This window comes from Gorilla gorilla, chromosome X (assembly GCF_029281585.2).
Source record: "Gorilla gorilla gorilla isolate KB3781 chromosome X, NHGRI_mGorGor1-v2.1_pri, whole genome shotgun sequence".
NCBI lineage: Eukaryota > Metazoa > Chordata > Mammalia > Primates > Hominidae > Gorilla > Gorilla gorilla.
In genome coordinates this window covers 30,506,841-30,534,692 of record NC_073247.2, presented here as the reverse complement: position 1 = coordinate 30,534,692, position 27,852 = coordinate 30,506,841, and the positions used below count along the sequence as shown (strand labels likewise).

The following is a 27,852-nucleotide window of genomic DNA, read 5'->3' as shown; positions in this document are numbered from 1 at the left end:
TGGGTTCTTAGTCTGGCCTGTCACAATTTTTTTTTTCCTAGCAATGTGAATGACATGCCCATATTTCTTTGTTCCTCTGTCATTATAGAGCGGTGCATGCCTTACATCTTAGTGCCCTGGAGACATTTCATCCTCAACTCACTAACGTCTGCCTTGAAAATCTTGTCAGTGTTGGATTTTTGCACATTCAGATCTTTAACAATCTCTTCATCATCTGTTGTAGACATTAAGTAGCAGGGCATTCTGATTACTTCTGGTTACCAAAACCTCTAATCACCTGGAGTTCTGAATGGAAAACTTGGGCTTAGTGTTAAAGTGATAGATTCCTGGAGAGGTGTTTGAGAGGGAGTGGTAGGAAGTTTATCAGTGCTAACACTGGTAATCCAAATAATTAGATAATTTGGCTTTGTGCTTGATTTTATCTAATAGGCTGTCTGTTTTGTATACAGGCCTGGGAAACTCCTCTGGTCTAGATCAAGAACAGAACTAGCCAAACTTTGTTTCCATTTAATAATGACTTTAGAAATTCAATCCATCTTCAACTGGCAAAAAAAAAAAAAGCTGTAAAAGGGATGCAATATTTACCAACAATGCGGAAGGTCATATTAGCAGTAGGAATCAATATCCTTGGTTTCTGACATTCCTTTGACAATGAATAATCCTTACTGGGGGTGCTTCGTAGCAGCAGTTTTGCTGCACAAGCAGAGTTACCTCTAGTGTGGGCACTGGCTTTCCCCCTAAGAAAGGTGCAGGGGGGCTGGGCGTGGTGGCTTGTGCCTGTAATCCCAGCACTTTGGGAGGCTGAGGCAGGCGGATTGCTTGATGTCAGTAGTTCGAGACCAGCCTGGCCAACATGGTAAAACCCCGCCTCTACTAAAAATACAAAAATTAGTCAAGTGTGGTGGCGGGTGCCTGGAGCCCCAGCTACTCAGGAGGCTGAGACAAGAGAATTGCTTGAACCAGGGAGGCAGAGGTTGCAGTGAGATCGTACCAGTGCCCTCCAGCCTGGGCAACGGAGCAAGACTCTGTCTTGAAAAAAAAAAAAAGAAAAAAGAAAGGTGCAGAGAGGTGGAGTAATCACCCACTGGGAATCAGCACCCAGGGCCCGGGCCAGGGTGAAATGAGTGCAGTACTTGACTAGAGCATACAATTTAAGGGAGTGCCAAAAATCTCAGTAATAAAGATAAAATAATATCTTAATGTGATATTTTTTAAAATCCAAATTAATGCAAAACAATCCATAATAAACAACAAATTTCTAAAGACTGGTGCCATGCTGAGCACATCAGAGCCTGAAGCAGAAGGGAAAATGTGTACTCCTATATACATGGTATTATGTAATTTCTAATGTTTAATTTTTTCAAAACATTAAAGTAGTTTAAAATATGGAAAAATTGAAAAGTAAGAGTGTTAAAACTCATATAATTTCAACTTTAAATAGTTTTATTTCTACACAAATCTAATTTATTGTAATTTTACTTCAGCTTTAGTTAATTAAAAATTATCGGGCCAGGTGCAGTGGCTCACGCCTGTAATCCCAGCACTTTGGGAGGCTGAGGCAGATTACGAGGTCAAGAGATCGAGACCATCCTGGCCAACATGGTGAAACACTGTCTCTACTAAAAATACAAAAATTAGCTGGGCGTGGTGGCATGCACCTGTAGTCCCAGCTACTCAGGAGGCTGAGGCAGGAGAATCACTTGAACTCGGGAAGCGGAGGTTGCAGTGAGCCGAGATCGTGCCACTGCACTCTAGCCTGGGAGACAGAGCAAGACTCTGTCTCAAAAAAAAAATTATTTAAGATTGTCATTTGGTCAGCAGAAATTATAGAACATCGCAGTTCTTATGGCAGTTCTCATGGGAAAACACGATGAGCAGAGGAGCAGATTTTGAAAATATTATTGATGAGTTTGCTTTTTCTACAACCAAGAGCACACATTTTTCTTTTGGCCTCAGGCTCTAACTTAGTTTGGCAGGGCACTGTCAGCATCTCTCCATTTGCCGTCTGAAATAATGACTGGAACGTAAGAACACCAAACTCAGGGTCGCCTGTTAAAATCCTAACCTCAAACAGTTAAAGCATTTGCAAAAGGACCATTTTGATCTGTCTCTTACTAAGTAAGAAAAGGAAAACCAACTGCTAAAGAGGCCGTTCTGCTTTAAATACAACTCCGAGAGGACGGATTTCATCTCTCTCCAACCTGAGCTACAAATAACCTTCATAAAAGAGTCGGTTTCAGCAAGCGGTGACAGTCAGACCATAGGGCGTTTTCCAGTGGTGATTTGTCTCTGGGTACAAGTTGGTTTTGTTTTTGTGTGATGTGAGCATGCTCAAAAATCCCTAGACAAAAGAAAATGATTTGTTGGTGGGATTAACACGGCTTCAGTTGAACAGTTGAGTGAGGTTGAACATTTGAAATTGAAGATGACAACACAGTTGAAGAAGTTGCAGAGATTTTGCTGCAGACCAAGGGCTGCTGTAGCCTGGGCATTTCTAGATTAGGATAATGAGATGCCAGGATGATGAAAGCAGAGCGTGCTGTGCCACAGCATTTAGGAGGTGCGTGGATGAGGACAGGAAGGACACTTCGGGATATGTGTTTCTTGATTCTACAGTAGTGTGATGAATACCAATGTCTTTAATGCATTTCTCTGCAGCATGTGACAAACTTTCAACATCAACTATGAGTTTGCCAAAGCCGACGGAGCCTCCCATGAGTAAACGCCTGTCTTCATCCACCGTGGCAATATCCTATTCCCCAGACCGAGGCAAGTGAACATGTAGACTTGGTCTCTCTAGTTGGTTTCTTTTCTGGTGTGAGCATCTTAACGTTTGTCTTTGTGAGAGTCTCCTCTTGAGCCTTCTGCAGATACCATCATTGTCCTAGTCTTGTGGTCTGAATGTGGGAGCTCTAGGGCCTTGTCAGTGGGACTTTGGAACGTGGCACGGCTCTTTAGAGCCAGGTCATTGTTGAATAGAGGCAGGAATTAATGCAGTCTCCCAGTCTGAAAGAGACTGTTCTGTTTTCCACATTGCATGCAGGAGTTATCCTGCCCAGGAATTAATTAACCAGTGGGCAGATGTGACCATTAAAGTAACTGCCTGGTCAATGATGGAATACAGTTGATTAGCCAGAAAGAGCAGAATTGATAAGTTATAGTTATATGGGAGGCTTAGATATGTGAAAAAATGGGGTTCTGCAGTCATCTGTGGTTTATAGGCCTGCCCATTTTGTAGATGAAAAGAGAAGCACAGAACTAATGAGGCCTCTAAAAGAGGAAAAGGTTGGGTGGCACTCTGTTTTGAGTTAGGAGATGATGTGTATGGGACATATGCCAGTTCCAGAACCTGAGTAGATTTAACACGGTCTGCATTCTCACAAAGGCTCAGATAAGTCACTGAAAGTCTGTTTATACCTTTCAGAGTATACAGGTTAAGGAAATGACGGAAGCTCTCCATGCACTAAATGTTTATTCTAAAGCAACATTGAAGAAGTATCAGGTGCCAGTGGAGTGTTTAGCACAAGTTATCACCAAGGGCAGAGCAAAAGGCTGGTTGCGACTTGGCAGAGGCTGGTGTGCCTTCCTGGTTGTTTCCACTGACATTGACCTTGTACCCCTATCCCAGAGGCATATTATGTGTGTCGGAGACCCTATAAGGTTCATAACGCTACTGATCTGTGATGCAGTTCATGGTAAGCACCAGGAACCTGGAAGTGATGAAGACCTGAATACAGAGTGAGGGAAAAGTTAATTCATTGCCATATATAATACATTCAAAACTGATCTAAATATTTTGGTCATTGACTTCCAGATTATGAATACTACTATCTATCTTTCATTAAAGCTGATAATCAGTTGGCTGTTTGTATTTTTGTGCCTCTCACTTAATTTTTACCCTTATTGACATGTAAAAAGTATGAAAAGATACATTTTTATACATTACAATATGACATTTTATTTAAAAATCAGTGTGTTATGAAATGCTTCTTAGCGCAGGACCTAAAACAAGTGTTTTATAGGCATAATTTGTTTTCTACTTGGAGTAAAGGTTTTTTTTTTTGTTTCTTTTTTGTTTTTTTTTTTTTGTTTTTTTTGAGACAGGCTCTCTGTTGCACAGGCTAGAATGCAGTGATACAGTCTTGGCTCACTGCAAACTCTGCCTCCCGGGCTCAAGCCATCCTCTCACTTCAGCCTCAAGTAGCTGGGACTACAGGCGCATGTCACCATGCCCAGCTCATTTTTTTGTATTTTTTGTAGAGACGAGGTTTTGCCACGTTGCCCAGGGTGGTCTCAAATTCTTGAGTTCAAGTGACCCGACTGCCTTGGCCTCCCAAAGTGCTGGGATAACAAGCATGAGCCACCATGCCTGGCCATAAATGATTTCCTGAGTCCATATTGCATCTGGGAGGTGGGCTAATTCTCTGAGTGATACAGGTTACTGTACTGCAGTAGCATATCGAATGGATTTTGGTACCTAGTGACAATTAATGCACTCTCCCAAACTCTAAAGGACACATTATTTGTTTTATTTTACGATGACAAATTCCAAATCCATCCTTTGTTCAAATATTTTTATTTTCCATGTTCTGCCACCCAAAAGTTAATTTGCACCATGCATTGTGTTGTTTAAATGTTTTATTTTGTTTTGTTTTAATTTTGCTTTTTAAAATTTTCATTTGATTCCATCCCTCAGCTCATCACATGCACCTTAGTCCAATGGAAGCCATTCTTGTTTCGCGACTGTTGACACCCACACAGTCTTCTTTAGCCAGAAGCAGAGCTTCAGTCATGCTCTCTGGGCAGGCCAGTGATTCAGGTAAAAGAGGCTAAGCTGGTAACACCAAGGAAAATGCCCGAAGAGGTGTTGGTCAGCCTAGGATTTACTCCTGAATTTTTGGATTTTGCTCCCTATTTGCTGGCTTTGTGAAAAGTCTTCATTGGTTAATAACGTCTTATACCAGTGTTTTGCTGTTTTATGTTTCTTTTGAGTGTCACAGAGGTGAGTAAATTATCTTATGAGTGAGAGCATGTTCTTTAGGGGAAGAAAACCCCACTTGATGAACTCTGGAGGTTAGTAGACTTTTCTTAAGAGACGGTGTGGCAAAATAGCCTGTAGACCAGTCTGGGGTGTCCCATAGCCAGCTCTACCACTCACTAGCTCTCACCATTGGGGTTAAGTTAATTAACTTCTTTAAGCCTCAGTTTTCTCATCTATAAGATGGAGCTATTTTAAATTATTGTGAAGATTAAATGAGAGAGTGCATGCAAATGAGACAGCACAATGATTAGCACAGAATGAAAGCTAGAAACTTTGAGAAGTTTCTAGCCTCACTACTCAAAAGGTGGTCCATGGACCAGCAATGGCAGCAGCATCTAGGAGCTTGGTTGGAAGGCCCCGCCAGACACTGAAGTCTGAGAAACACTGGACCAGACCATCAAAGCCCTGCCTTTATCAAAGCAGATCAAGTCATCATGTCAGGATTTGTGGCGGCTGGCATTCTCTTTGTTTCCAGATGAGCAGCACTGTGTCCACCTAAGGTCAGGTCTACTCTCTGTTCTCCAGATAGTGTACTCAGTTGTGATGATACATAAATGAGATAAAACTTCCGCCTAGTTGTAGCTGCTTCCAAACAGTTATACTGTTTCTGCAAATAAGTTGTACAGATAGCTAATAAGTTCATAAGATGCTCAACATCATTAATCATTAGGGAAATGCAAATCAAAACCATAGTGGAATGCCACTTTACACCCACTAGGATGACTAGAATTTTTTTAAAAGGGGAAATAACCACGTGTTGGTGGAGGTGTGGAGACACTCTTCCCTCACACACTGCTGGTGGGAATGTAAAATGATGCAGCTACTGTAGAACACGGTCTGACCGTTCCTCAAAAACTTAAGCATAGAGTTCCCATACGACCCAGCAATTCCACTCCTAGGTATACAGCCAAGGAAATTAAAAACATATGTTTTCACAGAAACTTATTCACAGTAGCCACAAAGTGGAAACAAAATGTGATATACCCATAAAGTAGAATATTATTCAGCTATAAAAAGAAATACAGGCCAGGCATGGTGGCTCACACCTGTAATCTCAGCACTTTGGGAGGCCAAGGTGGGCGGTTCACTTGAGGTAGGGAGTTCGAGACCAGCATGGCCAACATAGTGAAACCCCATGTCTACTAAAAATACAAAAATTAGCTGGGTGTGGTGGTGCACACCTGTAATCCCAGCTACTCGGGAGGCTAAGACAGGAGAATCACTTGAGCCCAGGAGTTGGAGACTGTAGTGAGCTGAGATTGCACCACTGTACTCCAGCTTGGGTGACAGAGCGAGACTCCATCTCAAAAAAAAAAAAAAATACAGATACATGCCACAAGATGGATGAACCTTGAAAATGTGCTAAGTGAAAGAAACCAGTTGCAAAAGGCCACAAATTGTATGCTTCTATTTATGTGAAATGTCTGAAATAGGAAAATCCATGGAGATGGACAATAGATGGTGGTTATCAGAGACTGGAGGAGGGAAGGAAGGGGAGTGACTGCTTAACGGACAAAGTTTCTTTGGGGAATCTTGAAAATGTTTTTAGAAGTAGACTGTGGTTATGGTTCCACAACCTTGCAAATGTACCAAAACCTCCAAATTGTATGTGTATATGTATACGTATACATATACGTATACGTATATGTATATATACGTATATGTATTTAAAGACAGAGTCTTGCTCTTTTACACTGGCTAGAATGCAGTGATGTGATCATAGCTCACTGCAGCCTCGAACTCCAAGCCCTCCTCTCACCTCAGCTTCCCAAGTAGCTGGGACTACAGGCACACACCACCATGCCTGGCTAATTTTTTGGATTCTTTGTAGGGACAAGGTCTCACTATGTTGCTCAGGCTGGTCTCAAACTCTTGGGCTCAAGCGCGACCCATCTACTTTGTCCTCCCAAAGTGCTAAGATTACAGGTATGAGCCACCATGCCTGTCCTGTACACTTTTTAAAGGGTGAATTTTATGGTATATGAATTATGTATCAAAAAACCCTAGCAAGTAGGAAGTACCCCATTTCGAGAATAAGGAATATGTCGGGGTTCCCTAAGAGCAACTCCAGGATCAGTGATTTGCTAGGAAGACTCACAGGATCCCCAGTGAAAGGATGCAAGCAAAGTCAGCAAAGGAGAAAGACACATGGGACAAAGTCCTGGGAAGACCAGGCACAAGCTTGCAGAATCCTCTCTGGTGGAGTCACTCAGGATGCCTTTCACCCCAGCAATGAGTTACGACAACATGTATGAAATGTTGCCAACCAGGGAAGCTTTTTAGAGACTCAGTGCCAACGGTTTTTACAGAGGGCTGGTCACATGTACTCCGTGCCCAGCACATACCCAAATTCCAGGTTCCCAGAAGGAAAGCAGGTATTCAACATACACCATGTTGTTTGTTTATGCCCTGTGAGCCACTCAACAGTTAAAGGGGGATCGTCCTAAAATGTAAGTTCCCAGGTGCTGGCTAAAGGCTAACCTTGTAAGCAGGCCTTAGTAGGGACGGCAGTCAGGCTTGCTATGTTAACTCATTTTTGCACAGCTCACCCACTTGACCCTTGGCCAAGGTGTCTTTACAGAAAATTTTTCAGTAGGGCCCCACACAGCAGGGGGTGAGACCATCCTGCAGTATTGATCTCAGTTATGTCCTTTAGGGGTTCTGGGACTTAGCAGTTAAAGCAAATCTCATTAACCAGAAGGTCTGTCTTTTTTTTTCTCTCTCTTTCTTTTCTTTTTCTTTTTCTTATTTATTTATTTATTTATTTATTTATTTATTTATTTATTTATTTATTTTGGAGACAAGGTCTTGCTCTGTTGCTCTTAGCCACGCTGGAGTGTAGTGGCATGATCATGGCTCACTGTGGCCTCAACCTCCTAGGCTTAAGTGATCATCCCACCTAAGTCTCCTGAGTAGCTAGGACTATAGGTGTGTGCTACCACACTTAGCTAATTTTTTTTTTTTTTTTTTTGTAGAGATAGGATCTTCCTATGTTGCCCAAGTTGATCTCACACTCTGGGACTCAAGCGATCCTCCCGCCTCGGCCTCCCAAAGTGCTGGGATTACAGGCTTAAGCCACTGCACCTGGCCTTAGAAAGGTCTGTTTGAGGCAGCCAGGTGGCCTCCTCCATCAGTTGCTGTATGAATCTTTTTACCTGGCCTGTGGCATCAGCTCAGGCCCAGAACAGCTCTGGCCAGTAAGTTGAAACTGATCTGAATGCCTTCCAGGCCTGACGCAGTGTCATGATAATCGTGGCACGCACATAGGAACTATGATCCCCAAGGGCTCATGTGGTTCCCTGGAAAAAAAGAGTTGAAGATGTTAGGGCACACTAGCAGGGTATCATTGGTCAGGCAGTCCCCAGTGTGGCCTCCCACTGTGGTGACTGGTGCCTCAGGGTGCTCAGTCCAGTGCAGGTAATTCAGCTCAGTCCCAGGTTTTATGGGGGCTGCCTGAGGCCATCAGTCCCAAACAGTTCTACCAGTGACCCTACTTCATCTTCCTGGCAAGTGCAGATGGCATCTGGAGGTGTTCTGTGGGGACATGTAGGAACTGGCCCCACTCCTGCCGGCTCATAGTCATGCTGTCACATGCCATCTAGGCTCAGCCATGGGTCTGAGTCCAAGGTGCTTTCAGCACAAGGAGTTTTCCTTCAGGAAGGAGAGCGCTTCCAGGAGCAGTTATGGAAAACAGAACATAAATGTCCTTCCGTATCCCTGTATCACCCCAGGTGTTGGATTATGTTGTTTTTCTCTATGTCCTATTCAATAATCAAAACTTTACATTTTCTTAATCATCCCCTACTCTCACCCAGACCTTTCAAGGAAAGGACAAAAGCATTTCTTAAAACCCATTTTTATCCAGCTTAACCAGAAAGATATATTGTGTTCAGGTATTAGGCTAAAATCCTAAGTTTCCAAAACATTTTAAAGTAGGTTTGTGTCACCTCTGAGCCCTTTCATCTTGATCATTTTATCCAGTGAGCAGCCTAGAAAAGATCAATCCCTTTCCAGTGACAGCTGCATTTAACAAATTGCTTTACTGACGTGTAGTGAGAGAAAGGTAGAGGAAATATAGTCAGGATCTCAGTCTATTACAAACTGCAGCTACTCCAGAAAATTAAACACAAAGCATCAACAGCAGTGACACTTTCCCCAGAGGGGATGGAGTTCAGTCTGTCAGGGATGGCTGAAAGAGTCACATTGCCTGTGATGTGACTTGGAGCTTTTGTAGGAATCATGTCTTGGGAATATAATCAGACTCTGCATCAGAAATAATAGAGCCAATGAGCAGCTTGATTGTGGATGGTCCCATCAGAGAACAAGCCCTGTCTTGTGGGCACTTGTATGTGACCCAGCCTAGCAGCATCCAGAATCTTTTTACAGTTTTGGGCCCTATGAAGGGCATTCTATATTTGTAGTGGTCCCTACTCGATTTTTAAAACTCCAGAAGCATGTCTTTTTCTAGAAATTGCCTGTCTTTTCATATCTCCCCTTTTTCAGAGGCTCCATTAGACAAAAGTCATAGCAGAAAAATCTACTATAGAGACTTGTTCCGGTTCTAATATTTGGAGTTTAAATTCCAACCTACCCACTGCTGGCAAAAAGCAAGGAGGTTGTGTCTAACTCTCACTTGGAGGAGAAAACAAAAGCCAAAGGCATCACTTGGGCTGTGCTTTTTCCCTCACTTTAGCTAGCATGCTACAGTCAAAAGCAGCCAGGGGGATCCATCAAGCCAACTCTCTTGGAGCTGTATTGGTCATCTTTAAATTCCGTAGGTCACTTTTACCTCTCACAACAGCTCAGCTGCTGTTTTATACCATGGATAACTTCATAGCCACCCAGGCATCACAAGTTTGTTCTCCACCCTTTTGTCCTTTTCCCAAAATGTGATTTTACCACGTTTCAGCAAATCAGGGTCATTCCAGCAATTCCCATTTCTGACACTAGTTGTGCCAGAGTTCCCCAAGACCACCCCAGGTTTGATGATTGGCTAGGAGAACTTGGAAGAATCAGCATAGTTCCACGCATGGCTGTGACTTATTTTTTCTTTCTTAGCTTTTTTTTTTTTTTTTTTCCGAGATGGGGTCTTTCTCTATCACCCAGGTTGGAGTGTAGTGGCACGATCTTGACTCACTGCAGCCTCAACTTTCCAGGCTCAAGTGATCCTCCTGCCTCAGCCTCCAGAGTAGTTGGGACTACAGGAGTGTGCCCCCATGCCAAGCTAATTTTTGTATTTTTTGAAGGGCTGGGGTTTCACCATGTTGCCAAGGCTGGTCTCAACCTCCTAAGCTCAGGTGAGCCACCATGCCCGGCCCATGGCTATGATTTATTATAGCAGGAGGAAACATGAAAAAACTAGCAAATGGAGGAGGTGCATGGGACTAAGTCCAGAGGTAACCAGGTGTGGATTTCCAAGAGTGTTCTTCCAGTGGAGTCACATGGGACGAGCTTAATTCCTCTACCAACACATTGTGACAACATGTATGAAATGTTGCCAGGCTGGGAAGTTGGCTAGAAACTCAGTGCCCAGGGTTTTTACTGGGGGCTAGATATGTAGGCATCCCCTCCCAGGCACATACCCAGATTCCACACTCCCACAAGAAAAGCAGATGCTTAGCATAAACCATACTGTTTGTATAAACAGTTTAGACACCCATCAGTTAATGGTGGGAACCCTCCTGAAATCTAAGTTCCTAGATGCCAGCCAAGGGCCACCCTTGTAAGCAGGCCTTTCTAAGCACAGCAGTCAGATCTGCTATGTTAACCCTTTTGTGCACAAGGAAATCGATGTTTAGAGAGGTTAAGTAACCTGCCCAAGGTGATGCAGCTATTAGGTGGCAGTGCTGGGTCTCTGTGGCTCCAAAGTACAGACTTTTAACCCCTGAAATAAACTTGAATAAACTTGACTCTTGAGTATGGGAGCCTTTTTAGGGTAAAATCCATCCTGTGTACAATAGAAAAGTACGATATTGATTGCCCAGGTCATATTTTAACAGAAATGTGTTCTTCCCAACTCTGTGCTCTACTTTTTCCATATGTACTCTCTGTCCTTCTGGCTGTTATACTGTAACTTTCTAGTATTCCATGTCTGTCCTCGTTTAGCTCCTCTTGGCCCTCTTAACCCTTCTTACAAGTCTTCACCCACTCGAAACATTGAGAAGAAGAAAGCTACATCTACGTCTACATCTGGTGCAGGAGATGTTGGGAAAGAAGCCCTTGCAGGAGGAGAGGCCTCTCTGGTAGGTTTAAAACCACGCACCCACTCACTCCTCTAGACTGTGTTCTGTCTGATGGTGTGATTACTTCTGTGCTTGACCTGGGCTGTCTGTTTCCATCAATCTCCTGGGACTACTCAAAGCAGGAAAGGGTAGATTTAGTTCAAAATTTTACCCAACCTTTGAAAATCATTTAACTTTTTGCACCCTCTTAAGTCTTAGTACGTTGGAGCAAATTCTTAATGATGTCCTTGTCACAGCCTGCCCTCCAGAGGACAGGAGTCAGAAGGAATGTTCTAAATATCCTCTGTCTTCCTCGTTACGGATATCTGATTCTGGGTCAGTCTTGCCTGTGCATCTAAGTGGAACTGAGGATCTACGTCAACTTTTATCTACAAAAGTAATCATTAAATATTCTTTTGAGATGAAGTCTTTTTATGTTGCCCAGGCTGACCTTGAATTCCTAGGCTCAAGTAATCCTCCTGCCTCAGCCTCCTGAGTAGCTGGGACTACAGGCACATGTTACTATGCCAAGCTTAAACATTTTTGATGGCATACTGGCGCTATCAGTAAATTAAATGTTGAGCAGGCACCCCCAATTGTGTCTATTTATTTAGAAATTACACAGTGCCATACTACTTTTGTTAGTTATCGATTGCTACTTAACAAATCACCTCAAACCTTGGCAGCTTAAAATAACAAATATCTATTAATTCATGGGTTCTTTGAGTCAGAAATTCAGAGTGACTTAGTGGTTCTGGTACAAGGTCTTTCATGAGGTGTGGTCAAGATGTTGGCCAGGCCTGCATCATCTGAAAGCGTGGCTGGGCCTCATCTGAGATGGCTCATTCATGGCTGTTGGCAGGAGGCCTCGGTTCCTCACTGCATGGGCCTGTCCATAAAGCTGCTTGAGTATCCAAATGATGCCACAGCTGGCTTCCCTCCAAGCAAGCTATCGGGAAGCTGCAGTGTCCTTTAAGTAAGTCACTAAGATCAACCCACACTCAAGGGGAGAGGAATTAAGCCTCACCTTTCGAAGGGAGGAATATCAAATAATGTCAGGACTTATTTCAAAACTACTGCATTTTATAATGCCATATTTTCTTTTCAAATCTGTTGTGGCTCTTAGAAGTGCATGTTTTAGACTCTCGGATTTTACTATACAGTGGATTAGTGTTGAAAGGGATTGATGGATGTGAGTGTGGGGGCCAATTGAGGACTTGCTGCAGAAAAGTGTGATAGGGAGAGAAGGGAGCTAACCCTTGTGGAGCACTTTCTGCAGGCTGGGCACTGATGTCTGTTCCCTTCTGCCAAAGGAGGTAATGGGAAGACCTACAGGACTAGGTGGGGTTGCAGACCCATTATACCATGTATACCATCAGGGGCCACAGCTCACTGTCTTGGATGTTGTAACCACATTTTCACCCACCTGTAATTTTTTTGTAGTGATTTTACATTTTTATACTCTTTTCAGTTCCTATATGTCTAAGACCATAATATGGTTCTGTTGTTAACTCTTTGAAAGATAACAAGGAGAAGGAAATCTTTGCATTTTGAGGCTGATTTTTTTTAACTGGATAATGCAAATGTGATGACCTCATCCTGCCTCCCCGCAAAGATGCCTGTCATGTGAAGCGTTATAGCTTCATATCGATCCCTCTGAAAGAAAGCTGTGCATTGTTCCATCTGGGGTATTAGTCTTATAAATTGTGGAAGTAGTGCCAGTCATGGACTGTGGCTATCCTGTGTCCCCTACAGGTGGAGAAGGTGAAGCGGGGGCAACGAACAGCAACTTCTCTTCCCGTTGTGAACTTCGGGTCCCCTCTGAGAAGATGCGAGTTTTCTGGAGGCATTCCTAAGAGACCATCTTCTCCTGTGATATCCAAGTAAGCATCTCTCCCCTTTGCCAGACAGTCTGACTGTCATGAGTCAGTTTGCTAAGGCTTTGTGTCATCCAGTGTTGCAGCTCCTGCTCCCCCGTGAGGCGTGGCCAGCCAGAAGAGGTAAGTGGGAGAAATGCTGGCCTTGGAGTTACCTGGCTTGACTCTCTGTGTATCTTCTGGGTGAAAGATCCTTTGCTAAGGGACCCCAGTGCGTAACAGGGCTTTTATTTACCAAGATGATGCATTCAGCATTTTCTCTTTAGGTCCATGAATTCCATTCTGCTTTTCTGGTATTCTTTTTCCAGTTGCATTTGGATTTAAGTGATTGCATTGGGCTTGGGCTCCTCCTGACATTCTCCCCCACCTTGTTGTCTCTCTCTTTAATAGAGAGACAATAATAACTTGTCAGCCATGATCAACAGTATTTTAATGAAGCAAATATATATGTGTGTGTGTTTTTAAGAAATAGGGTCTTGTTGGGTTGCCCAGGCCTGGAGTGCAGTGACCGTTCACAGGCATAATCACAGCACGCTATAGCCTCCAACTCCTGGGCTCAAGTGATCCCCCCGCCTCAGACTCCCAAGTAGCTGGGACCACTATGCCCATGCACCATAACGCCACCATGCCTAATTTTTGTTAGGAACTAGGTAAACTCACCAAGGAAACCATGTAACTGAAAAATTTACAATAACTATGTGACCACCAAGGTCTTAAGTCATTAAAATATTTTACTGACAGTAACTGACAAAAGACTCAGTAAATAACTCAGTCCAGTAGGACAGTGGAAACCATCTTTAGTAGGACAGAGAAAGAAAGAGAAATATGATTTAATTTGGGAAAATAGGAAAGTTTTTATATGGAGAGAATCATATAAACCTTATTCAGTGTATCAGTTTAGTTCAGAGAATGTTGGATAAACACAAGTTTAATGAACACTTGCGAATTTGTCAAAAATATTTAAAGATGACATCAGCTGTTAAATTTCCAATGTGTTGCTTTCTAACAGAGACTTTTTCACTACTATTAATAATTTTTTTTAGAGATCACTATGGTTTTGATACACTACTAATACCTGCCATTGATGTGTTTGTCCTCCATAAGGAAAATCTTTCCATAGCACATCACTGAATTAAAAGCCTACTTTTCTTTCTTTCTTTATTTTTAGTTCATTGCAACCTTTCTGTGCTAGTATTGCCCATCTTTGGTTATGGTGTTGTTATCCTACCACCTCTTTAAATTTATTATGTGGACTCTACGATCCGTTTCCCTCTGTCTTATTTCTGAGCCTTTTTCAGCTTCCACCCATGCATCATTACTCTGGTGTTAATTTTGGACATTTGCATTAACAGAAAGAAAAGCCTAGTTTACGCTGAGACTTTTACAGGTTCCACCTTCTCTCTGTCTTGCTGGAATTTGGACTCATGGTCCCTGCAGGGATACTAGCTTGCAAGTTTCATCATTATTATTGTAAATGGTAGTATCTTCTATAGAAATGAGAATTATAGGTATACCTAGTTTTGTTGTACTTTGCACTTCGCAAATACTGTTTTGTTGTTGTTGTTGTTGTTGTTGTTTGTTTTACAAATTGAAGGTTTGTGGCAACCCTGCATTGAGCATGTCTATCGATGCCATTTTTCCAATAGTGTGTGCTCACTTCTTGTCTCTGTGTCACATTTTGGCAATTCTCAAAATATCCAAACTTCATTATTATTACTATATCCATTATGGTGATCTGTGATCAATGATCTTTGATGTTACTGTTATAATTGTTTTGGGGTGCCATGAATTGCACCCATATAAGATGACAAACTTAATGTGTGTGTTCTGACAGCTCCACTGACAGGCCATTCCCCCATCTCCCTCTCCTCGGATCTGTCTACACCCTGAGACACAGTAATATTGAAATGAGGCCAATTGATAACCCAACAATGGCCTCTTAGTGTCCAAGTGAAAGGAAGTGCCACAGATCTCTCACTTTAAATCAAAAGCTAGAAATGATTGAGCTCAGTGAGGAAGGCACATCAAAAGCTGACATGGGCTGAAGGCTAGGCCTCTGGCACCAGTTAGCCAAGTCATGAATGCAAAGGAAAAGTTATTGAAGGAAATTAAAAGTGCTACTCCAGTGAACACACAAACCATAAGAAAGGGAAACAGCCTGTGTTAGTCAGGGTTCTCCAGAGGGACAGAACTAATAGGATAGATGTATATATAAAGGGGAGTTTATTAAGGAGTATTAACTCACACGATCACAGGGTAAAGTCCCACAATAGACCATCTGCAAGCTGAGGAGCAAGGAAGCCAGTCCGAGTCCCAAAACCTCAAAAGTAGGGAAGCCGACAGTGCAGCCTTTAGTCTGTGTTCGAAGGTCCAAGAGTCCAAAAGCTGAAGAACTTAGAGTCCGATGTTTGAGGGCAGGAAGCACCCAGCATGGGAGAAGTAGGCCAGAAGACTAAGCCAGTCTAGTCGTCCTTCCACGCTCTTCCACCTGATTTTTTTTTTTTTTTTTTTTTTGAGATGGAGTCTTGCTCTGTCACCAGGCTGGAGTGCAGTGGCGCAATCTCGGCTCACTGCAACCTCTGCCTCCCAGGTTCAAGCGATTCCCCTGCCTCAGCCTCCCGAGTAGCTGGGATTACAGGCATGCACTACCATGCCCAGCTAATTTTTTATATTTTAGTAGAGACGGGGTTTCACCACATTGGCCAGGATGGTCTCCATCTCCTGACCTTGTGATCCGCCCACCTTGGCCTCCCAAAGTGCTGGGATTACAGGTGTGAGCCACCTTCACCTGCTTTTATCCTAGCCGTGCTGGCAGCTGATTAGATGGTACCCACCCAGATTGAGGGTAGGTCTGCCTCTTCCAGTCCACTGACTCAAATGTTAATCTTCTTGGCAACAACCTTACAGACACACCCAGGAACAATACTTTGCATCCTTCAATCCAATCCGGTTGAAACTCAATATTAACCATCACAAGTCCACCTCTTGTCGACTTGAACCCATACACATCTCCTGAGATCACACATAATCTTCAAATAAAGACAAATAATAAGGTCATAATTACGCCTATCCTTCCTACAACTGGAAGCACACCAATCCCCAACCCAAATGCTATTACATAAAGTTAACACTTAAATGCTGATATGACATGAATAAATCTTATGTCACATGATAAAGGAAAGAGAAAGGAAATGACAATAGTTTCTTCATCCACCATGAAGGTGGATAAGGCATTCCATGGGTCCACAGATGGTAGTCTTGGCAGAAGCATTGCATGCAGGATAGGCAAACCTGTATCCAGAGTAAGTGTATACATGCACAAACATGTTCTTAACAAAATAAGGAAGAAATACTCATGCAATTACAGTCCTCGTTTCTGCAACTGGTCCTGTGATCATAGCTGGTACTGATGACTCCCTTCTTCTACTACCCATTCTGTATTCTCTTTGCCTTCAGCAAACACCTCAGCAGGTCATTGTCTTTTACCTGGTGGAGTGACCCAAAGTTTCATTCCTGAAGGGTCTGGGCCATTTGTAGTCCTGCCAGGATTGGGCTCTTGTAGTTTTCCATTGACCTTAATCACAGGGCATGGTAAAACTAAGAGATGCCCTAAGGGATCTCCTGTGTTCCACGCATACTCTTTTTTACCTCCATTGTGGAGTAGTAAACTGATTTCATCTTGATAGTCTGGGTCAATCACCCCAGTCAACACTAACTGTCTTCTTAGCCTGTTGAGTTAGAGGTAGGAGGAGCCTAAAGTGTCCAGGGGGCAATCTTTGTTGTGTCTCCTGGTGGCAGCATTCCTCCCTCTGGAACTAAGACCTCTAGGCCAGCAGAACGTAATGTTGCGGGAACAGGAAGCAAAAATTTTGCTAATGGGTCACTAGGGGTGATGGTGAGTGGTGCCACTTCCATTTCCACCCCTTGATTCCTGGACCCGTGAATCCTGGCTATGGGAGAAACAGTACCATATATAGGACGTTGATTCAGAACATACACAGCCTTGTGAAGAACTTTGCCCCAGCCTTGCCAAGTATTGTTACCTAATTGGCATTATAATTGTGACTTCAAAAGGCCATTCCACTGTTCTATCAATCCAGCTGCTTCAGGATAATGGGGAATATGTTAAGACCAGTGAATTCCATGAGCATGAGCCCACTGCTGCACTTCTTTAGCCGTAAAGTGAGTGCCTTGTTCAGAGGCAATGCTATGTGGAATACCATGAAGGTGGATAAGGCATTCCATGGGTCTACAGATAGTAGTCTTGGCAGAAGCATTGCGTGCAGGATAGACAAACCTATATCCAGAGTAAGTATCTATTCCAGCGAGTACAAACTGCTGCCCTTTTCATGATGGAAGAGGTCCAGTATAATCAACCTGCCACCAAGTAGTTGGCTGATCACCTTGAGGAATGGTGCATATCGAGGGCTCAGAGTTGGTCTCTGCTGCTGGCAGATTGGGCACTCAGCAGTGGCCGTAGCTAGGTCAGCCTTGGTGAGTGGAAATCTGTGTTGCTGAGCCCATGTGTAACCTCTGTCCCTGCCACCGTGGCCGCTTTGTTCATGGACCCATTGTGCAATGACAGAGGTGGCTGGGGAAAGAGGCTGAGTGGTGTCCACAGAACGAGTCATCCTATCCACTTGATTATTAAAATCCTCCTCTACTGAGGTCACCCGTTGGTGAGCATTCACATGGGATACAAATATCCTCAGTTTTTGACCACTCAGAGAGGTCCATCCACATATCTCTTCCCCAAATTTCTTTGTCACCAATTTTCCAATCATGCTTCTTCCAAGTCCCTAACCGTCCAGCCAAACCATTGGCTACAGCCCATGAATCAGTATATAATCACATATCTGACCATTTCTCCTTCCAAGTAAAGTGCATAACCAGGTGCAGTGCTCGGAGTTGTGCCCACTGGGAAGATTTCCCTTCACCACTGTCCTTCAGGAATGTCCCAGAAAGGGGCTGTAGTGCCGTAGCTGTCCACTTTCAGGTGGTGCCTGCATATCATCCACAGCCATCTGTAAATCAGGCCCTAGTCTTCTCTTCCTCTCTCAACTGATCATAGGGAACCCCCCACCACCACCCATGAGGCCATCGGTGCAGGCTGGGGGAGAGAAGGCAGGGTGACAGGGCATTTGAGCCACTTCCTCATGTAATTTGCTTGTGCCCTCAGGACCTGCTCGAGCCCGATCATGTATATACCATTTCCATTTGATGATAGAATGCTGCTGTGCACACCCCACTTTATGGCTAGATAGGTCAGAAAGCACCCAGTTCATGATAGGCAGTTCAGATCGCAAGGACTGGCTTCCTTGCTCCTCAGCTTGCAGATGGCCTATTGTGGGACTTCACCTTGTGATTGTGAGTCAGTACTCCTTAATAAACTCCCCTTTATATGTACATCTGTCCTATTACTTCTGTCCCTCTAGAACTATTTTGGTACCAGGAGTAGTTCTAGAGGAACAGAATATTAAGGATGGAGTTCTTTCGTTGGTTTTGGGGTTTCTGGAGTTGGCTTCTCAGAAGCAAGGTCACACCTGGCTCACTGGCTCTGTGCTGTTTCTGTGAAATTGAAAATCCTTTTTTTTTTTTTTTTTTTTTGAGATGGAGTCTCACGCTGTCACCCGGGCTGGAGTGCAGTGGTGTGCGATCTCAGCTCACTGCAACCTCCGCCTCCAGGGTTCAAGTGATTCTCCTGCCTCAGCCTCCCAAGTAGCTGGGATTACAGGGGTGCGCCACCACGCCCGGCTAATTTTTGTATGTTTCGTAGAGATGGGGTTTCACCATGTTGGCCAGGCTGGTCTCGAATTCCTGACCTCGTGATCCACCCACCTTGGCCTCCCAAAGTGCTGGGATTACAGGCATGAGCCACTGCGCCTGGCCGAAAATCTTTTTTTAAAAAACTTTTATTTTAGTTTCAGGGGCACATGTGCAGGTTTGTTCTATAGATGAATTGCGTGTCACAGGCTAGGCGCGGTGGCTCACACCTATAATCCCAGCACTTTGAGAGGCCAAGGTGGGTGGATCACAACGTCAGGTGTTTGAGACCAGCCTGGCCAACATACTGAAACCCCGTCTCTGCGAAAAATACAAAAAATTAGCCGGGCGTGGTGGCACGCGCCTGTAATCCCAGCTACTCGGGAGGCTGAGGCAGGAGAATCGCTTGAACCCGGGAGGCGGAGGTTGCAGTGAGCTGAGATCGCGCCACTTCCAGCCCAGGCAACAGTGCAAGACTCCGTCTCAAAAAATAAAAAATAAAATAAATTGCATGTCACAGGGGTTTGGTGTACATATTATTTTGCCACCCAGGTAATAAGCATAGTACCCAATGGGTAGTTTTTTGATTCTCACCCTCCTCCCACGCTCCACCCTCAAGTAGGCCCCAATATCTGTTGTTCCCTTCTTCACGTGCAGGTGTACTCATTGTTTAGCTCCCACTAATAAGTGAGAATATACAGTGTCTGGTTTTCTGTTTCTGCATTAGTTCACTTAGAATAATGTGAAGTCGAAAATGTTGAAGAAGATTGTGTTTCTAGAACTATTTTATACACACACACACACACACACACATATTTTTTTTTGAGACGGAGTCTTGCTCTGTCGCCCAGGCTGGAGTGCAACGGTGCCATCTCGGCCCACTGCAACCTCTGCCTCCCAGGTTCAAGCCATTCTCCTGCCTCAGCCTCCCAAATAGCTGGGACAACTGGTGCGTGCCACCACACCCACCTAATTTTTTGTGGGTTTTTTTTTGTTTTTGTTTTTGTTTTTAGTAGAGATGGGGTTTCACCATGTTAGCCAGGATGGTCTCAATCTCCTGACCTTGTGATATGCCTGCCTCAGCCTCCCAAAGTGCTGAGATTACAGGTGTGAGCCACCACGCCTGGCCAACTATTTTATATTTTAAAGGACACATCATCTGAGTTTTGTAAAAGCTGTCCCTGATCAAAGAGACTTGGTTAAAATTCCAGACTTTTTTATGCAGTTTAATTTAGAGAAAAAAAATTTAATTTCCACTCTGTCTAGAACACTAGTAGGCACATAGTAGGTGCTATAAATATTTGTGGAATGAATGAATGCAGGTCACTATGCCCAGTGCCTCAGAGAATCCCCAAATGAGTGAGAACAGTCCCTATTTCAAGGAACCTCCAGCAAGGTGCGGGGAGCCTTGTACACAGTTGAGCACAGTACAGGCCCTAATCCAAAGAGCCACCCATCTGCTCAGGACTCCGCTCAGCCATCATCCTCTCCAGAGCCAGCCAAAGCTGAATTCACCTCCTTCTCTGTGTTGACAGAGCATCATGTGCAGCCCTCTTTCATTCACTCACTTAACATCCAGCCCTCTTCTAAGGGCCGAGGATGCAAAAGTCCCTGCCCTCCTGGAGCTTATGTGATAGTGAACAGCATGGATAAGATCAGGTGGCGATAAGCACTATGGAAAAAAAATTAAACCGGTTCAGATGACAGAGTGGTGGAAGGGAGTAGCTGGATAAGGTGGTCAGGAAAGGATTCTCTGAGAAGGTGACACTATAGCAGAGCCATGCATGAAACTAGGGCATAGGTGGGGTTGTCTATGCCTCATTGCTTGGTGTTAGTATTTTATACTTAGCAATCTCCTGCTAGACTGCTATGAGGTTGGGAACTGTCTTGATTTATTGTTGCACAGTAGGTGCTCAGTATGTGTGTGTGTTAGTCTGTTTGGCTGCTAAACTGAGTGGCTTATAAACAACAGAAATGTATTTCTCACAGTTCCAGAGGCTGGGAAGTCCATGATCAAGGTATGGCCAGAGTCAGTGTCTCTTGAGGGCCCATTTCTTGATTCATGAACAACCATCTTCTCAGTGTGTCCTCACATGATGGAAGGGGCGCAAGGGAGCTCTCTGGGGTCTCTTTTATAAGGGCACTAATGCCATTCAGGAGGATTCCACCTTCATGACCTAATCACCTCCCAAAGGCCCCACCTCCTAATACCACCACCATGGGGTTAGGGTTTCAACTCACATGTTTTGAGGAGACAGAAACATTCAGACATAGCAGTGGTATGGGATGCAACTAAGAAGGGAAGGAGAAGCTGGGGGGCAAGGGCAGGGTCACCTGGCAGATAGGGAAAATGCTGAGACCAAACCTGCTCGAGGACTTTGCCCTTTGTTCACTCCTGAACTCAAATGACCCACCTGCCCCTGCCTCCCAAAGTGCTCAGGTTACAGGTGCGAGCCACTGCACCTGGCCAGTTATATCATTCTTTTTTTTTTTTTTTTTTTTTTTTTTTTTGAGACAGGGTCTCACTCTGTCGCCCAGTCTGGAGTGCAGTGGCTCAGTCTCTGCTCACAGCAACCTTTGCCTGGCAGGTTCAAGCAATTTTCCTGCCTCAGCCTCCCAAATAGCTGGGATTACAGGCATGCACCACCACATCTGGCTAATTTTTGTATATTTAGTAGAGACAGGGTTTCACTATATTGGCCAGGCTGGTTTTGAACTCCTGACCTCAAGTGATCCACCCACCTTGGCCTCCCAAAGTGCTGTGATTACAGGTGTGAGCCACCGCGCCCGGCCACTTATATCATTCTTTATACCTTACATGTTTTGTAAATATTCTCTTGCATACTCATTGTTGGAAAAACATAATAAAAAAGACTTACTTGATTTTTAGAATGATGCCACACACAAAACAAACCCCCACCAAAACTGGTATTTTTGACATTCCTTCTGTGCAGACCAAGTGTGTGATTTTTTAAACGCACTGGAAATGATGTGGCTTTGAAGAGGGGCTTAATTAGCCCTTTGAACTCACCCATCCAGAATCCCAGGCAGGTCATGTGATTAATGATATCTTTTCCTGTGACCTCCTAAGCTCTGACAGTGCATTGTTCTCCTGCCTGATGTCAGATAAACTAAGCCACTGTTGGGTGGCTGTGCATGTTAATAGCATTGCTCTTTTAAGCGTTCAAGTTTATTTTTATTGTTTTCATCATTGGGTACTTGCATGGGTTTTAGAAAACTAGATTCAACAACACTCTGAAAGACATAGATGGAGCATAGCTTTGTTCCCATAACCTAGAGAAAAGAAATCCAGTGTGGCCAAGTGGATTTGTCCAGCCCGTCTCTGCCTCTTGAGTGTTGATGCTGCCTGTACTTCCAGGTCTTCAGTGTGAAATATTCTCTAATGGTTTTATATTCTTAGAAATATATTCTAAGTCAGTTTGGTCATTACGATAGGTAATATTTCAGCTATCTATTACTGCTGTTACAAAGCCCCCAAAATTGAGTTGCTTAAACAGTAATTTATTATTCATTTTCACAGTTCTGTGACTTGGGCTTACTTGGAGGTTCTCTCTTTGGATCTTTTGTGCAGTTGCTCTGTGGGTTGACTTGGGTTACCCAGGGTCTTCTATGCCATTGCAGTCTAGTGTTGACTGAAGCTGCAGTTACCTAGAGCTCAGATGAGCTGAAGGTTCAAGATGGGCCATTTTCCCACCTGGCAGTTGATGATGGCTATTGGCTGGGAGCTCAGCTGAGTCTGTCAAACCAGAGTGCCTACTATGGCTTCTCTGTATGGCTTAGGCTTCTCACAGTGACTGGGTTCCAACAAGAAATGTCCCCAAGATTGAGCATCTTTTGGGTCAGGAAGCGGAAGCTGTCAGGCCAGTGAAGGACTGTGCTCTCAATTGGCACAGCCTTACTTGTCTGCTGTATTTTATAGGTCAAAGCAGTCGGGCCAACCTAGATTCAATGGGATGGAGAGATAAACTCAAAAGATAAGATCTTGTGGGATGGGAGATATTATTGTGGCCAACTTTGGAAAATTCAGTGTGCCAAAGATAATCACTTCCAGAGGTAGATCGTAGCTGAGATCAGTTTTGTTTCAAGGACCTAGTTTAATTTCACTTTATCATGTGTTGAAAACAAAACATATTCCATATGAGGGAAAAAATTAGGATAAAGGTGTCTGGATGGCCCAAAACAAGTACCTCCCACTTTACTCCAAATCACAGGCCCGTGGAAGGCTCCCTCCCAGACCCAGGCTATCCCTTTGGTGGCTGAGGACATTTAATGGATCCTGGCCGAGTGCCCTTCCCATAAGCTTCTCTGGGAGATGTGTGGCTTGGTTATCCTCTCCCACAGATAAGCATCTACAGCAGACTAGGCTCCCACAAGGGCGACTTAACTGCTGTTTTTGCCACCACATCATTCTCTAGTAGGCTTTTACATTCTTATCTGAAATTCTTCCTGAAGAGGGTAATTGAAAATGTCAAGTGATGTCCCCTCCTTGCAGCCATACCTGTATACTCACTCTGTCCTGTATTTTTGAGTCTTATCAGAGGATCATTTGAATTTAGACCAATTTTTTCAGCTTTTAAATTTTGAAATCATTTCAACCTTGCAAAAGAATCACAAGACTAGAACACAGAACTCTTTCTTCCACACCTTTTATCCTGTATTAATGTGTAGCCACATTTCTGTCATCCTTCCCATCCCCTATCACCCTCACTCAGTCTTGCACAGTCTCTCACATTCATCCTCCATAGATGCACACACAGACATACATACCCAGATTTCTCCCAGAACCATTTGAGAGTAACTTGCAGACATCATACCCCTTTGCCCCTAAGAACGAAGACATTATTTTCCATTGTTATGGAAATCAGAAAGTTTAACTTGGTACTGTTACTTAATTTCTAATGCATGTGGAACTTTTGCCAGGTGTCCCAGTAAGATTCTGGGTTTTTTTGAGACAGACTCTCGCTCTGTGGCCCATGCTGGAGTGCCGTGCTGTGATCTCGGCTTACTGCAACCTCCGCCTCCCAGGTTCAAGTGATTCTCCTGCCTCAGCCTCCCGAGTAGCTGGGATTACAGGGGCACACCACCATACCTGGCTAATTTTTGTATTTTTATTAGAGATGGGGTTTCACCATGTTGGCCAGGCTGGTCTCAAACTCCTGACCTCAAGTGATCTGCCTGCCTCGCCCTCCCCTTTGTACTGGGAGTACAGGCATGAGCCACCAGGTCTGGCCCAATAAGATTTTTTATATCATTTTTTTTTTCATGGTCCAGGGTCCAACCCAGGGTCCCACATTGCATTTAATTGTCTCACCTTCTTAGTCTTCTTTCAACTGAAACAGTTCCTCAGCCATTCTTTTTCCTGACCTTGACATTATTTTATTTTATTTTATTTTATTTTTCGAGACGGTGACTCCCTCTGTCACTGAGGCTGGAGTGCAGTGGTGCAATCTCGGCTCACTGCAACCTCCGCCTCCCGGGTTCAAGTGATTCTCCTGCCTCAGCCTCCCAAGTAGCTGGGACTACAGGCACATGCCACCACACCCGGCTAATTTTTTGTATTTTTAGTAGAGACGGGGTTTCACCATGTTAGCCAGGATGGTCTCGATCTCCTGACCTCGTGATCCACCCGCCTCAGCCTCCCAAAGTGCTGGGATTACAGGCGTGAGCCACTGCACCCGGCTGACCTTGACATTTTTAAAGAATATAGGCTAGTCGTCTTGAGGACTGCCTTCAGTTTGGATAGGCCTGACATTTCCTCTAATTGCATTCAGGTTGTGTTCTTTGGGCAGGAATCTCGTGGCAGAGGTGTTGGGTCCTTCTCAGTACCTCTTATCAGGAGGCTATGATGTCAGTTTGTTTAATTACTGGTGATACTAACTTTGATTACTGGATTAAGGTGGTGTTCCCAGGTTTCTCCGGTATAAAACTGCTGCTATTTCTTATCTAGGAAGTAACAAACTTTTCTGAATGTTGGCTGAGCTGTGCTGATGAAGCCAAGACCCCTCCCATGCAGTGAGTGGGCCGTGTTCGCTCACTGTGCATGGAGTCAAGTGGTTTTGGAGAACATGGAACTAGATTCCAAGATTGGAGGAAAAAAGTCCTTTGGGGGTTCCACTTTGCAGTCAACTCACATTCAGAGGCATGACAACCCTCTCCAGAGAGTTATTCTTGCCACTGTGTTTACAGAGGTGTTTGTTCGTATTTTCTGCCAGTCATGGAACCTAAAAGGTTATATCATACTGCCTTATGTTCCTAGAAGGTCTAGTTTACCATCCTAAACACACCTTGTGAATCCCCTTTGTTATATTTTTATTGGACCTTAAAAAATTAAAGTGGAAGAGCTAAAAAAGTGAGACAACGAACAAATGCCTTGAGTGCCAGCCCTGGCACTCTTGTCTGTTTGCATTTCTTTGGGAAATGTTGTTTAAACTCTTAGGACTTTGGTTTTCTTCTGTAAAATATGGTTAATAGCAATTTCCTACGTACCTCACTGGATTACTGTGGCAATCAAATAGACCCTTGTTAAATAGATGAGAAGGTACTTCAGAATAAACCTCCATACAAGCACAGTGAGTTCCCCTAATTAATTCATGTTTCTTAAATCAGCCAAAATACCTATTTCCAGGAAATTGAAAAATAGCTTGCCAGACTTTCTTTGGCTTTCAGCAATGTGAGCAGGGCTGGCCAGAGAGCCGTGCAGTCTGACATACCAGCCTTGTGGTTTAGTTTCTTCCAGATACCTGTGCTTAGCACTTTTGCAGGGCAGCTGACAGGGTACAAAGTCCATGTAAGCAAGTGGGAAAGCAGGATGAGCAGGAAACTTGACAGATTGTAGATAACATTGGGAACTTCTTTTTTTTTAATTCTGTATTTTGTTCACTCACTGTAAAAAAAAAAATCTATGACTTGCCCACACTTGTCTAATTTGAAGGTCATGTTTGTGTGTGCATACGAGTGTGTGTGTTTTCTAACTTACTCTGTTTATTGGGCAGGGGCTGGGGTCGGGGACTGTAAACAGACTTCTTAACGAGCTTTATCCCAAAGAATCCACCCTTACTTCTCAGGTAGAAGTTATTTTTAAATGTGTGCTCATGGGTAATTGGTCCAGTTTTATTTAGAATGGAACCTCGCAGTCTGTGGCGTGAACTGAACCTACATGTGACCATTCTCTTAAAACAAGCAAGGATGTTCAGGGCTATGCCAACTTGAGGCTGTCAGAACCTCCCCCACCTAGGCCACCCTGGCCTTTTCTCCCTAGGATTAGGATCTTGTCCTGCATTTCCATTTACTTAGATGGGTCTGACATAGCCAACAGGCTCCTGCCACACTGACTGAGTGTGTGAGCCATTTAAGCAGACACAGAGGTCGTGCTGGAACTCAGATGCTGGCTATGGCTGCTGAGGCTGCAGCCAGTTCAGGCCTCCCACCCACTCCCCCCAGTCCAGCCCTGGAGACCCTTGTGGTCGGAGTCATGTCTGCAGGAAGGCTCCTTGTCTGCCTACCCATTCATGGGCAGAAGTGCCAGCACACTTCAGGGACCCCCGAAGCAGAGCCCAACTCTTTCTATACTGCTTAGAGAAGCCCAGAGTGTGGGCTTGCAGGCCAGTTCCAGGGAGAGAACAAGAACAGGCAGGGTTGTGCACACCCAGCACCTTTGCTTATTCTCACCAATCAGAGAAATCGTACCTCATTCCACGGGGAGGAGGGTGAGGGCAAGCAAGAAGATCAGGTGAGATTTGCCAGGCCTTCCAATGCCAGAAAGTCCTCCTCAACAGGTCAAGGTAGGAATGCTTATGGGATGAGAAAGTGTTTCCATCTGTTATCATCTACCACGAGATAGTAGTCTTTCCTACAGCCTCTATCGCCAAGTTTCAAATCCACTCCCTGCCCTTGTACTGTTGTTGGATCAAAGGACACATATCATTCACATGACAATCCAGTGGAGAGGTAATGTGCTTTGATCTTGGCAAGGCACTAGACCAAGTCTTTTGAGACACCCTTGTGGTGGTTGGGTGGCGGGTATACAGCTCTACTGTGGGCGCCACTCACCTTAGATAACAGCGTGAAAGGAAGATGTGGCCAAGCAAAAGACCACCAGCTGTATCTTTATACATGTTAATTGAGACTAAATGCAGGCTCAGCTAATGTGTACAGTTAGTACACATTGTGTAACTCATTGGAAAACCATGCTCAATGGAGCACTGTCAGTGTGAGCAAGCAGGACATGGGCTCCCCTGTTATTACAGTTCATCTTCCTGGTTTTGGTTCATTCTTGTCTGTGAGGATTATTTGGATTTTTAGTTTATCATCTAATTGATCAACACCAATACCTAACAGCTATTGAGTGCTTACTCTATGCCAGTTCTATAAAGAACATCTTGGGGTCTTGGTGACCCCAAACTCAGACTTAGCTGCCCTGGCAACACAGGAAGTAGAGCAGAGCTGTAAGAAGGCTGTGGCTTAGTTCACTGTGGGAAGCCATTTCACCTCTCTAAGCCTAGTTTTCTCATCTGTAAAGAGGCCATGATAATAGTACCTGTGTCATACCATTTACACACATGTACACAAATATGTGTCTGTAGACATTTAGCAGCCTAGTGGCTGGTGTGTAGACAGCACTCAGTAAACATGGACACAACTGCAGAGAGTGTGAATGGAGGTCTGAGCTCCAAATGGCCAGGGTAAGGACCTGGTCTGACTGTGTCAGAACACATGAGGACTCAACGTGCTGAATCGTAGAGGCACTCACACATTACCTCTCAAGCCAAGGCTCTCAGGAGCCTCAAGGTCACCATCGGGATTGGACACTACCCCTCCAAGCAGAACAGCTCCACTCTTACCTACTGGGTACAGACAGAGTGTGTGTGCATCTGTCTCTGTCTCTGTCTGTCTCTGTCTCTGTCTCTCTCTCTCTCTCTCTCTCTCCCCC

General features: G+C 44.2%; 1 protein-coding gene across 9 annotated transcripts in view; it reads left to right on the top strand.

Annotated features, from left to right (window-relative positions):
• The window catches only part of MAP7D2 (MAP7 domain containing 2), a 111,422-nt gene that overhangs the window by 62,660 nt on the left and 20,910 nt on the right, over nt 1–27,852 (top strand). For 3 of the 9 annotated variants that reach the window (XM_055376745.2, XM_055376740.2, XM_019019688.4), the window contains 4 exons: nt 2,659–2,769; nt 4,697–4,819; nt 11,123–11,283; nt 13,018–13,145. In XM_055376745.2, coding sequence (XP_055232720.1) covers nt 2,659–2,769; nt 4,697–4,819; nt 11,123–11,283; nt 13,018–13,145 — 523 coding nt within the window. The remainder of the gene's footprint in view (nt 1–2,658; nt 2,770–4,696; nt 4,820–11,122; nt 11,284–13,017; nt 13,146–27,852) is intronic. The other 6 variants (XM_019019692.4, XM_019019691.4, XM_019019690.4 and 3 more) reach the window with 3 other exon arrangements.